Genomic DNA, 12,574 nt, shown 5'->3' with positions numbered 1-12,574 from the left:
ACTACAGAATTACACACTGTGAAGTATGGATCAGGGGCCATGTGCTTTTCATACGACATAAAACAAATAGCTATTGAAAATACCTGAAAAACCTACCTTTGTATTTTCTATATATTTTTTTCAGGGATTTGGGGAATTACTTGAGAAAGCAAAACAAAACAGTAATGACAGAAAAATTTCCAATGGTGATAACAGCCTCTTCTTCAGCAACTTCTCACTTCTGGGTGCTCCTGTCCTGAAAGACATCAATTTCAAGATAGAAAGAGGACAGTTGTTGGCGGTTGCTGGATCTACTGGAGCAGGCAAGGTAATGTCTTCTATTCCTCCTCATCAAGAACTTAATTTGGCATGCATTTCTTTCTTTTCCTAGGTTGTAGTGTAAGAGGGTGTGTTGGAGAAATTCTTACACTGGTAGTAGGAGAAAGCTTGGATATAGTGTCCCCTATAATAAAAATTATTCTACTGATCATATTCCCTAGTCTTTTTTTTTTTCTTCATATTAGTTCCAGCGGCTTTTTCTTCCACATCTTTATGTGGTACATGGCACACAACACAATGTCTTTTTTTTTCCCCCAAGTGCTGATCCTTACATTTATTAAATTTTTTTTTCTTTTTTTAAATTGGAACATAGTTGACACCCAATGTTACCTTAATTTCAGGTGTACGATATAACAATTGCATGCCTGTGCACATTACACTATGCTTACAAATGTAGCTACCGTCTGTCACCATCCAACACTATTATAATACCATTGGATATATTCCCTATGCTGTACCTTTCATCCATGTGACATATTCATTCCATACCTGGAAGCCTGTATCTCCCACTCCCCTTCACTCATTTTACCCATCCCCCCACCCTTCTCCCCTCTGGCAAACATCAGTTTGTTTTCTGTATTTATGGGTCTTTTTTTTGCTTTTCGTTTGTTTATTTTTTCCTTTTGTTTTTTAGATTTCACATGTAAGTCAACAAAGTGTGTTATACATGGTGGACATTCAGTAACTTTATTGAATAAATGAACCATTCATTTTTACCGGTGTTTGGCATAGACATTTTTTCAGAACTGGTCCAGGAAAATCATGACATGTATTTTACCTCAGAACCACATAGGCAGAAGGTCCCTATTTTGTTGATTTAGGATTTTAGAGAATGGACTCAGACTTGCTTAGGATTTATTATGAGAAAAAATTACTGAGTGGGATAGGCTTTTGAAAGAAATACATAGGAATGTTAATTTATTCAAAGCTGGTCTGCTTCCCACTCCCTACCCCCACCCCAACTTATTAAAAGCCAAGAATATTTAGAGATACGTCTGATGAAAATTAACAGGTTAAAAAGCAAAAACAGCTAAAAGGTCAAACTCAAGGATGAAAGGGAAGGAAGGAAGGAAAAAAGGGAGGGAGGGAGAGAGGGAAGGAAGGGAAGGAAGGAGGGAGGCAGGGACACTGCTGCTGTAAGAAAAAAATGTGAATAAAAATAGAAATTAAGAAACATTCCTGAAAGACATTCATTAATATCTAATATAGGAAGAACCATATTTTTGAAGGATTTAATTTGAAACTTGAGAAACAAAATGTTGCAGAAAATGTTTAGCCATTGAATTTGGTGTCCACAATGCTAGTAATACAATTTGCTTATTTCTTTCTCCAATTATGTTTTTCTACATGTAAAACAGACCTTTTAAATAAAGTAGCTGTAGTTTTATATTTTCTTCTTAGGAGAACTTGTTCCTCCTTTTAAGTATTATTTTTCCCTTCTATTTTTTATATAATATTAGTAGCAATTTTCACTATTAAAATAAAAAGATAACCATAGGAGGAGTTGTTCATCAACAAATTATAGATGATCTAAACAGGAATGTTTGCTGGTGAGAGGTAATTATGTTTCATATAATTTTTAAAATTCTGTTTATATGTTTAAAGTTACTTCTTTGAAAGGTGTACAAAAATAGCTTTGGACTCACAAATTATAAGACTTAATAGCAATTAAATTTCAGGCAATTCTTTTTTTTTTTTTTTTAAAGATTTTATTTATTTATTCGACAGAGACAGAGACAGCCAGCGAGAGAGGGAACACAAGCAGGGGGAGTGGGAGAGGAAGAAGCAGGCTCATAGCGGAAGAGCCTGATGTGGGGCTCGATCCCATAACGCCGGGATCACGCCCTGAGCCAAAGGCAGACGCTTAACCGCTGTGCCACCCAGGCGCCCCAAATTTCAGGCAATTCTATTAAGAATTGATGAGCAGATAATTGCTGGCTGGAGTTGCAGTTGGATCTTCTGGAAAGTAGCTCTGAAGACCAAGTCAGAGGAAGGCAGTGGTTCCTTAGGGATAATTAAGCTCTTCTGAGGACTTGGCAGCTCAATCCAGGAGGGAGCCTTTGCATAGTATTAGGAATGGAGTCTTTTATAATCTACCGGACAGAAGATCTAGCTAACGTATAAGATTGAATAATTGCAAATATTAACATTTGAAGTCAAATCCTATCTCACTCAGTTTGGTATACCAAAAGCCTTCAAGATAACTGAATAATTCTTCTACTTGTATGACTTAACCTAGTATGCTTGCAGAGATTTTATAGCATAAAGGTATTCAACACAGCATTGTTTCAATAACCAAAAATTGGAGGGATCCCTAAATGTCTACTATTAGGGGATCGATTAGACAAATTTTAGTGTAGTTACAGAATGGCATGTTATTCAGCCAGCAAAAAGGATGTTAAAAATAACTGTGAAGGATATGTATGATATACTGTTAATAAAAGCAACTTATATTATGTACATAATGATTTGTGTTTTATAAAAGCCCGTATATAGGTATACATGTGTCCGGAAGGACATTTATGGATCGAGTTGCTATCTCTGAGACTTTGGTTATATTTTGTATCTCTAGATTTTCCAAAGTTACAACAATTTATATATATATAAAATATATAAATATATAATATATATTGCAGTTATATAATATATATATATAATATATATCTATTAATACATATTATTTTCTTGAAACACTAAGGTCAGGTTTAATTTTATTGCTCTTTCCTGTTATAATTGTCTAGACCGTAAGGGAACCATGTCTTCTTTATCCTGTATTCCAAGGACTATCCTAGTGCTTGACACACATTTATTTAATTGAACATCTTTGGGAAAGTAGTTTTTTTTGGTTCTAATCTACATTAAGTGTCTTTCGTTTATGAAATTTCTGTGAATTATTTTAATTAAGCAAGATTGGTGTAAGAGTCTGAACCACTGGGTACCCTTGACCTAAGGCTGGCTTGTGGCATCTCCCCCTGGGTGGAGGGATTTTCATTTCTTCTGTTGTCCCCACCACAGCTGAAGCAGTTCTGTGGCCTTGCTGACAACTCCTGACACCACATAGTTTCTGTCATCCATCCTGACCTTACCCTGGTACTAAATTTTAGCTTGGTCTTAATAATAACTGAGCAGCAAATGTGTAGAATAAGCTATTAGTGCCTACTTTTATTTACATTTAAAATAAAATACAAATGCCCGTGAAGCTTTATCAACATTTATCAACATTTTATCAACGATTTATTCAGTAATGGTTTCACTTAATGTCCTAGCTCTCAAAATACCAAAATATTGATAAATAATTTTTATATAATATATTTTTATATATTTTAATATTTGTATTATATTAATAAATATTAACATTAATATGTAATATAAATAATGTAAATATTATATATATTTAACATAGGTAGTCAGATCTTTTCCATTGTTTGGGTTTATAGAGCTGTTGTATATCAAAATAATGCTTCTAAAAATATTTAAAAATAAATATTGCGTCTAGCTTTAATTTTTATACAAAAGGATTTTCCATAGAAATAAAATATTTTAGATTTTTTTCTTCATGTAATAAAAATTATAAAATATACTGAAATGTGTATCACAAAGGTGTCTATTACTTAATCCTGCCTTCTTCCTAATGTATTTTAGTTGATATTATTATTTATTAAAATTTAACTGACAATTAAAAACTTTAGAAAATTAAAATATATAAAAAGTTGAAAAATTTCCCTTTCACTCTGTCTCTGATCAGTTTTCCTCTTTCCACCATTCTCTCCCCCAAACCAGGTAGCCACTCTTAATTTTTTGAATATATATATCTAAATAACTACATAGTATTGTACTGTACAGGTGGATGTTATATAATGTAATGAGTCATCAATTGATTGATACTTGGGTTGTTTCCAGGGTTTTGCTGATACAAAAATGACATGGTGAATATCCTTGCACACATGCCATTTAGCATATCTGTATCAGTAGGATAGCTTCCTAGAAATGGTATAGCATTTGTGTATTCATTGAGCTTCTGTCCCTGAAGATTGCATTAATCTATCTGTGTACCATATAATCTATATAAAAGTGTGGATTTCTCCATAGCATCACCAGCAGATGATGTTATCCAATTTTTACATTTTTTCCAGTCTTACTGTAGGGGGTAATGGCATAGCCATGTATTTTCAATTTGCATTTCTCTTATTATGAATAAAGTACGATATCTTTTCATATGTTTAAAGGCCTCTTCTATTTTCAGTTTTGGTGAAATAATTGTTCACATACTTGGTACATTTTTTAATGGGTTTGCTTTCTTTTTGCTTTTGATTTTAGAATCACTTCTTTAGAGATAAATTATTCTTTTGTGTGATCTAAGTTGCAAATATTTACTTCACTTTGACACTTTCTTCCTTTTGTTTTCTAGGCACAGGTTTTTTTTTTAATAAAAAAAATTTTATTTTATGACTTTTGGTTTTTGAGTTATAGAAAGGCTTTCTTACTCCACAGTTGGTTTTTTTCCCCTTTAGGCATCTCCCAGTGCTTTCTTTAAGGATTTTAAAGTCTTATTTTTGTACTTTTTCTTTGACCTATTTGGAATTCATCATGAATATAGTATGAGGTATGGACAAAATTTCTTTGTTTGCCCTTTGGATGGCTGTCTAGCATCCAACACCATTTATTGAATAATCCATCTTTCCCCACTGATTTTATTTTATTTATTTATTTATTTTAAATATTTTATTTATTATTTGACAGAGATAGAGACAGCCAGCGAGAGAGGGAACACAAGCAGTGGGAGTGGGAGAGAAAGAAGCAGGCCCATAGCAGAAGAGCCTGATGTGGGGCTCGATCCCACAACGCCGGGATCATGCCCTGAGCCGAGGGCAGGCGCTTAACCGCTGTGCCACCCAGGCGCCCCTCCCCACTGATTTTAGATGCCACCTTTATTGAATACTAATTCGTTTGTGCATTTGGATCTGGTTTGTAGTTTTATTTCTGTTCCATTGGTTTGTTTCTTATGTAACAGTAATTCATTTTTAAAGTTATTGAGCCCTTATAATTTAATATAATGTATCATATTATTGAATTATATCATTTAACAAATTTATTGATTCACCAGTTTGTGCCAAGTATTATTCTAGGCCCTGAAGATATGGTAGTGAACAAAACCTACAACATATCCTCATCCCCATCCAAGGAGCTCACATTCTAGTGGGAGACAAACAAAAAAATAAGTATATGGAATGTCACCTGATAGGAAATGCTATAAAGATAAAGCAGAGAGAAGAAGATTGGTGATAGGGGTACAATTTCAAATAGGGGAGATAGAGAAAGCCTCACTGAGAGGTAACATTTGAGCAGGGACTTGAAGGAGGTGAGGGACAAGGTCATGTGGATAAACTGCAGAAGAGTCTTGCAGAGAGAGGGTGGAGCAAAGCCTTGAAATGGCACTAAGCCTGTAAGGTTCACAGAACAGCAAGGAGGTCAGCGGGGTTGGCACAGAGTCAGCCACAGAGGGTAGAGCTGTCAGAGGAGTAATGTGGGCTAGACCATTACTTGGGCTCTTCTAAATGAGCCTCAAGGGCCTTACGAAGGGGCTTGTAAAGAATAAGGCTTTTCTTTCTGAGGAAATGAGAGGCCATTGGAAGGTTTTAAGCAGAAAAGTAACATGCCTCGACTTATGTTTTGATGGGGCCACTTTGGAAATATGTTGTAGAGAGACAAGGGCAGAAGCAAGGAGATGAGTTAGGAGGCTATTGTGCTAACTGGGCAGGAGATGATGATGTTGGTTAATCCAGGTAGGGATGGAAGTAGTAGTCAGATTCCGGACATGTTTCTAATAAAGATACCACAGAATTAGATTGAAGGTGGCATATGAAAAAAATGGAAGAGTCAAGGATGAGTCCAAGGGTGAGTAACTGGAAGCATGAAGGTACCATTCGTTACCTGAGAAGATTATAGGAGGGACTGGTTTGGATGGAGCTAGATTTTAGAACATTAAGTTTATAATGCATATTCAGCATCCAAGTTGAAATGTTAGTTGGAAATACAGGTCTGGTTTCAAGGGCCTGGGGGCTGGCAGTGTAAAAACTTGAGGCCAGGTGGGATTCCAAAGGACAGAGCATGGTAAGAAGGGAAAGGGATCAAGGTGTGAGCCTAAGGGCCTTCCAACTTTTAGAGGTTAGGGAGGTGTTTTGTCATACAGGATATATTCATAATAACTTTACATGAAATCTTTGGGTTTTTCTTTTTTTTTTTATTCCCTGGTGTGAGCTCCGATAAAATCAGTTTTTTTCTTTCTCTGTTGCCTCCTTTTCTTCTACTCAATTTTAGTCAGTAGTGTTATCTTTCTTAATGCTTTATCTTTGTATTGTTAAATATGCTTACACTTCTGTTACCCAATGTGTTATGTTTAAATGATATCCTTGACTTCCGGTTTTTCTTGATAAGGCAATCGGTAAATTTTCTTTATACCCCATTTCCTTTGTTTTGTTTGTATTTTACTTAAAACTTTTCTTCTTGTCAGGGCATATAACATATTTAAATTCTCTTCTTCAACTCTAATTCCCACATTAGTTTAAATTTTAGTTCATAGTCTTTTATATAAAGACTTTGCTCACTGATAGTCCTTTTGCTGAATCTTCTTCAGTCTCTTGGATGATTTTATCCTTGTTTCTTCAAGAAGTGCTCATGGAAGCAATCTTATCTGACTCTGTCTCTTTTTAACTGATCTCTTCTTTGTTAGGTGAAGATCATATTGAATCTATCTTGTTGGGTTATCATGAGGATTAAATAAATTAATGCAGTTAAATCACAGAGACTAGCACCCAGCATAGACCGAGTACTCAACGAATGTTAGCTGGTTCTAATCTTTCCACCCCAACGATTTGAATCAGGTGTTCCATCCCTGTGAACCTCTACCATAGCTCTTATCACACTCCACTGTAATTGTCTCTTTTATTCCTCTTTCTTTTGTACACAGAAACATATCCAGAACAGAAAGTGCTTAATAAATTTTGAATCAAATGAATTAATGTAGAATCCTTTAAAATCAGAACATATACCTCTGCTTAGGATGATAGTTGGAGGCAGGTGTATTCTGAGTGATTTGATCAAATGATTTAACTTAATAACCATGGTTTTATTTACAGACTTCACTTCTAATGATGATTATGGGAGAACTGGAGCCTTCAGAGGGTAAGATTAAGCACAGTGGAAGAATTTCATTCTGCTCTCAGTTTTCCTGGATCATGCCTGGCACCATTAAAGAAAACATCATCTTTGGTGTTTCCTATGATGAGTACAGATATAGGAGTGTCATCAAAGCATGTCAGCTAGAGGAGGTAAGTAACTGTGTGACATACTTATTATGCATATGAAATCTTCAAACTATCTAAGGTATATAATTAGCCCCCTGTTCAATCAGTCAGTCTACATATATTAATCAAGTTTCCAACATGGGCAAACTACTCTGAGTAAATCAACTAATAAAATATATGACCCCTGCTTTAAGAGACTTACAAAACATAGAGAAGGTATAATTTATTTTTAAAATGATGGGCTGATTTAGTTACAATAAAAGCCCTTTATGAAATGGAGAGAATTTTATTGAGTCATTAGTGAGACGCATGTTCTCAATGGATATTTATATGGCATGCATTTTTTAAAAGATACTTCAAAATTACATGAGAGGATTTTAATAATTTTAATAACCACCAAAGCCTAATGGAATGAGCATTGACCTGCCAGTAGAGAATCAGAGATAATATTGTGACTATATTTTATCCTTTGGCTTGAACATATAACCATATGACCTCTAGTGACTGTCATTCTCTAAAACAGAGGCAAAATGAAGATGATGCTATTGACTCATGTTATAATCACATTAGGGAATAGGCTAATTAACTGAAAATATGTGAAGTATTCCAAGTGAAGCCAGTATGTAGATCTTGGGCTATTCAATACATAAATCGTATGGTGGAGGGTTCAATAATTATCGATGTAAATGTTTAGGCAGGAAATATATAATTATGAGGTTTATCAACAATATTGCCTGAATAGTGATCTTGATTCAAAGTCACTGTCTTTGGGACATGGCTCAGTCAGTTTAGCATCTGACTCTTGATTTTGACTCAGGTCATGATCTTAGGGTCATGATCTGTCCAGCCCCTCTCTTCCTCTCCCTCTCCCCTTCACCCCTGCTTGTGCCCTCTTTCTAAAAAACAAACAAACAAAGTCACTATCTTTGATAGGTGGCATCTGACACTAAGGATTCCTTTAAGTCACGTTTTATGAAAAAAACTGTAGTAGTAATAAAATGAAAGTTAAATACAGTGCATGAAAAATAGAAAAAGGCGGGGCGCCTGGGTGGCACAGCGGTTAAGCGTCTGCCTTCGGCTCAGGGCGTGATCCCGGCGTTATGGGATCGAGCCCCACATCAGGCTCCTCCGCTATGAGCCTGCTTCTTCCTCTCCCACTCCCCCTGCTTGTGTTCCCTCTCTCGCTGGCTGTCTCTGTCTCTGTCGAATAAATAAATAAAATCTTAAAAAAAAAAAAAGAAAGAAAAATAGAAAAAGGCTAATTGTCAGTTAGAAAGAAGCTGCAATTCTTATAAACGAGAGATACCTGCTTGTACAAGTGGCTCTCCGTGTATACACTGACCCCTTCAACAGGAGTTTTGTAGACTTCCATTCTCTTATTTTCTATACATGAAAGCATAATGAAAATAAAAACCATCCTGAAAAGGTACTGGATTTATTTTGAAGAAGATATTCTTCATTCCTCAAAAGCTCTTCTTCCAAGAATAGTATTTCACAACCTGGAGGTTGAAACTCTCAGGAGATTTATTATTAAACAAACAAACAAAAAAATCTGGGTGTTTTTAGAGACCACAGATATTTGTCTAGGTGGGGACTGGGATGTAGGAGTGTTAGTGTCTTGCAAGATAAATCATAGCTTTATTTATTGGTTGAAAGGTGTTGGAAGGTTTCTGGTATGCTTTACTTTTTTTGCTTTGAATATACCTTTTCTCATAGAAATAATTTTACAGATGGTGATTTGATTCCACCAAATAAAAGTATATTTAATCCAAACAGAGCATAGCTATATTACTAATAATAAATTCAGAGCTGTGGGTCCCTTATTCATGAAATGAGCATTTACTAACATGAATACTGTGCTAAGTGAGAGAAAACCAAGCTGAAAAACACACGGTCCATTTTCTAAAGGTTTCATGTCATAGTGATCTGTGTTTTAGTGAACTATTGTATGGTATGTGAATTATATCACAATAAAGCTGTTAAAAATAATGAAAGAAAAGAGGATAAGAGAAAGAAGAGCATATTCTTTTCTCATTCTATGACCAACCTCAAAATTATTTTTAAAGTGTGTAAGTTAGTGTTTTTTTAGTATGTTCACAGGGCTGTATACCCATCACCACATCTTCTCCTCTAAAAGAAGTGTCATTAGCAATCAGTGTCCATTTCTTCATACCTACCCTGCCCCTGAACACACAGCTGGCTCTAAACAACCACTAATCTACCTTCTGTCTCTAAAATTTTCCCGTTCTGGATATTTAACACAAATGCAGACATTCAATATATGGCCTTTTGTGCCCAAATAAACTTTTGAACTCAAAAAGTTAAGAAGTCTTCATTTTGAAAACATTTGAGACTTGCTGCATTTTGTAAAAATATGAATAGAATAAGATCCTTATACTTGAGAGGTTCATGGACCAGTAAGGGAAGGAAACACATCAATAGAGAATGTAGTTGGTGCTCTAATAGAAAATGAGAGAGCCATTTCTATGGGAGTGAAAAGAGAGAGCATAGGAATCGATCTCCGTCTGCCTGATGTAAGGAAATAACCTTGAAAGGAGGTACAAGTGATCCATTGTGGAATTCCAGTGGTGACAAGAGTGAAATTGATGGCTTTGGAGGAATTTTTTTGATTAAGAACGTTGGAGCTGCCAATAAAGTAGAAAGAAGGTTAGGTTGGTCTGATGAAGCAGGATATTGTTGAATAAATGGTAACTGGATTATTGAGAAAATTAAGTGGGATAAATATAAAGTGCGTAACATAGCGTCTGGTGTAAATTAGCCATTCAGTAAATATTAGCTCATTTCTACTTCCTTTTGAGGTGGAGAATACTGCTAGAGAGTGTGATGTAAGATAAATGTGTTCTTAGAGTCAGTTCTTGTCAGGGAGTGACTACTACGGAAATAAGATGAAACAGTGTAATTAAGATGGGGAACCATGATGGCTATGAAAAGTCATCCATGTGAATTTTGATGATGACAAAAGTGGTTACAAGAAAAAAATTATAGAAGTGGTTATCTGTAAATATGGTGGTTGTTCTTCATGACCCAATCAACAAAAGTTGGAGTATTCTGTGGAAGAAAACAGATGGCCTGAGACAAGCTGGAGTTCAGGCATATTGCTTCCATGCTCCAGAAATGGCAATGGGAGGCGATTCTAGTTTCTATGTGCCTTTCACATCCCAAAACGTGACTCTGTACCAGACACTGTTCACTGTGTTGGGGTCAGGGTGGGTACAAAATGAAAATGTTATCATCCCTTCCCACAAATAACTTATGGGCTGGGTTGGAGGAAAACAGACAGAAAGAGACCCTTTCAATATACAACAGCGAGTATTGGGATAAAGGTATTCTTAGGGCTCTGTGGAAGCCCAGTTGAGGGCTTTTGGCTTTCTGCAGCAGTTCAGGAAGGGCTTTCTCTAAAAGTGGACAGCCTGAAGGATGAGTAAAAATGGGAACGGTATTCTGGACAAAAGAAACTAAGCAGAAACACAGGACATGAAACTAGTTGGTTAGTACAGGGAACCACATGCATCTTGATAGAACCAGAGTACAGTTGGGGGACACTGAGTGTGGAGGGAGGAATGAACCCAAGGAACTGTGTCCTGGGGGCCTTGTACACCAGTCTCAGGAATTTGGTCTTGGAGAGCTTTAATCAGAGGAAGAAGGATGCAGTCAGTTTTGCATTTTAGATCTATCACTTTGGCTGTAAGATGAGAAACAGAATTAAGGTGGGTGCATTTTGAAACTGTGGGATAGCAGAAAGAACATATATTTTGAAATCTGACAGAGTTGGGTTACTAAAGAAAGTTACTTAATCCTATCATACACTGCGTTTTATCCTCTGTAGTATAGAGATTATATTATCTATTTTATAGAGAGTACTTAATAAATAAAACAGCCAGTAGTAGTAGTAATAGTAGTAGTAACAGAAGTACTACTACTAGTAGTAGTAGTAGTAGTAGTAGTAGTAGTAGTATTTGCTATTCTGACTAAAAGAAGGAAGACTAACGGGCTGTTTCCATAATCCAGATAAGGGTTGTGAGGGACAAGAGGAAACAGAAGGTAAGTGGAGAAATTGTGAGATCTGGAATGCCATATTTATATACTATTTCCATCCAAGGATAGGAAAGGGCATCAGGGAAAATGGGCCTTTGGGGAAGACTGAGGGTTTTTTCCCTGAAGAAATTAGAAGAGAGAAATTGATTTAGGATGAAGGATTCCCTGCCCAATGGGAATTGGAAAGGGGGACAGGTAGGATTGCTGTGGGTTTAGGAAGGAAGCGTGTGGAGGTGAATTACATAGAACTGAGACATCCGATCAAGGCAGAGAGATCACAGGTCTTACTAACAAAATTTCCACTGGAGGACACCCCTAGGTGGGCTTGAAAAAGTAATTGTTATAACAGTGATGATGACGATGTGCATTTTGCTTTTGGTATGTAGACTTCCCTGTTCTTCTCCTTTGCCTTAGATTGTCAAAACACTTAGCTTTTCATTTCCTGATGATCTCTGAGTCCCCGCTCTCTCTTGTCCTGCTGTCATTTGCAGCTAGGCCTTTCCGGTCATCTTGTAATAGGCAAAAACATCCAGCATCCTAAATTCTTTGTATTTGAGGCTGGCAGATGTAGTGAATACACTGAATATACAGTGCGCCTGCTTCTTTTCTTGTTGCTGAATATTCCCTGTATGCTGTTATCTATCCAATTACATGGCAAATTGCTTGAGAGCCCTGACTCTTAAAAGTTTATTTTGGTATATTCCACCCAGGATGTGGAGAGGCAGTCTGGTAAATTCTTTTAAGTGACTGTTTCAACAATATTTTGGAGTAGGCCTGCCAGTTATGGGAATTTTGCTCAGCATGTGTTCCCCTCTGAGCCTTGCAATCTCTCGGGACAGGAGGAGATGATCCCATGGCAAGAGTACCTTACTGGTAGACTAACAAAAGGAATTAGA

At 36.2% G+C, this 12,574-nt stretch overlaps 1 protein-coding gene across 1 annotated transcript in view; it reads left to right on the top strand.

Moving 5' to 3' along the window:
• Nucleotides 1–12,574, top strand: part of CFTR (CF transmembrane conductance regulator) — a gene marked incomplete at its 5' end in the record, with an annotated part of 136,113 nt that overhangs the window by 34,203 nt on the left and 89,336 nt on the right. The window contains 2 exons of the mRNA XM_008705799.1: nt 125–307; nt 7,455–7,646. Of these exons, the coding sequence (XP_008704021.1) occupies nt 125–307; nt 7,455–7,646 (375 nt within the window). The remainder of the gene's footprint in view (nt 1–124; nt 308–7,454; nt 7,647–12,574) is intronic.

The sequence above is a fragment of the Ursus maritimus genome, unplaced genomic scaffold (genome assembly GCF_017311325.1).
Source record: "Ursus maritimus isolate PB19 unplaced genomic scaffold, ASM1731132v1 scaffold_3, whole genome shotgun sequence".
NCBI classification, from domain to species: domain Eukaryota; kingdom Metazoa; phylum Chordata; class Mammalia; order Carnivora; family Ursidae; genus Ursus; species Ursus maritimus.
Note: the sequence above shows the minus strand (reverse complement) of the source record. Positions and strands in the feature narration are given on the sequence as shown.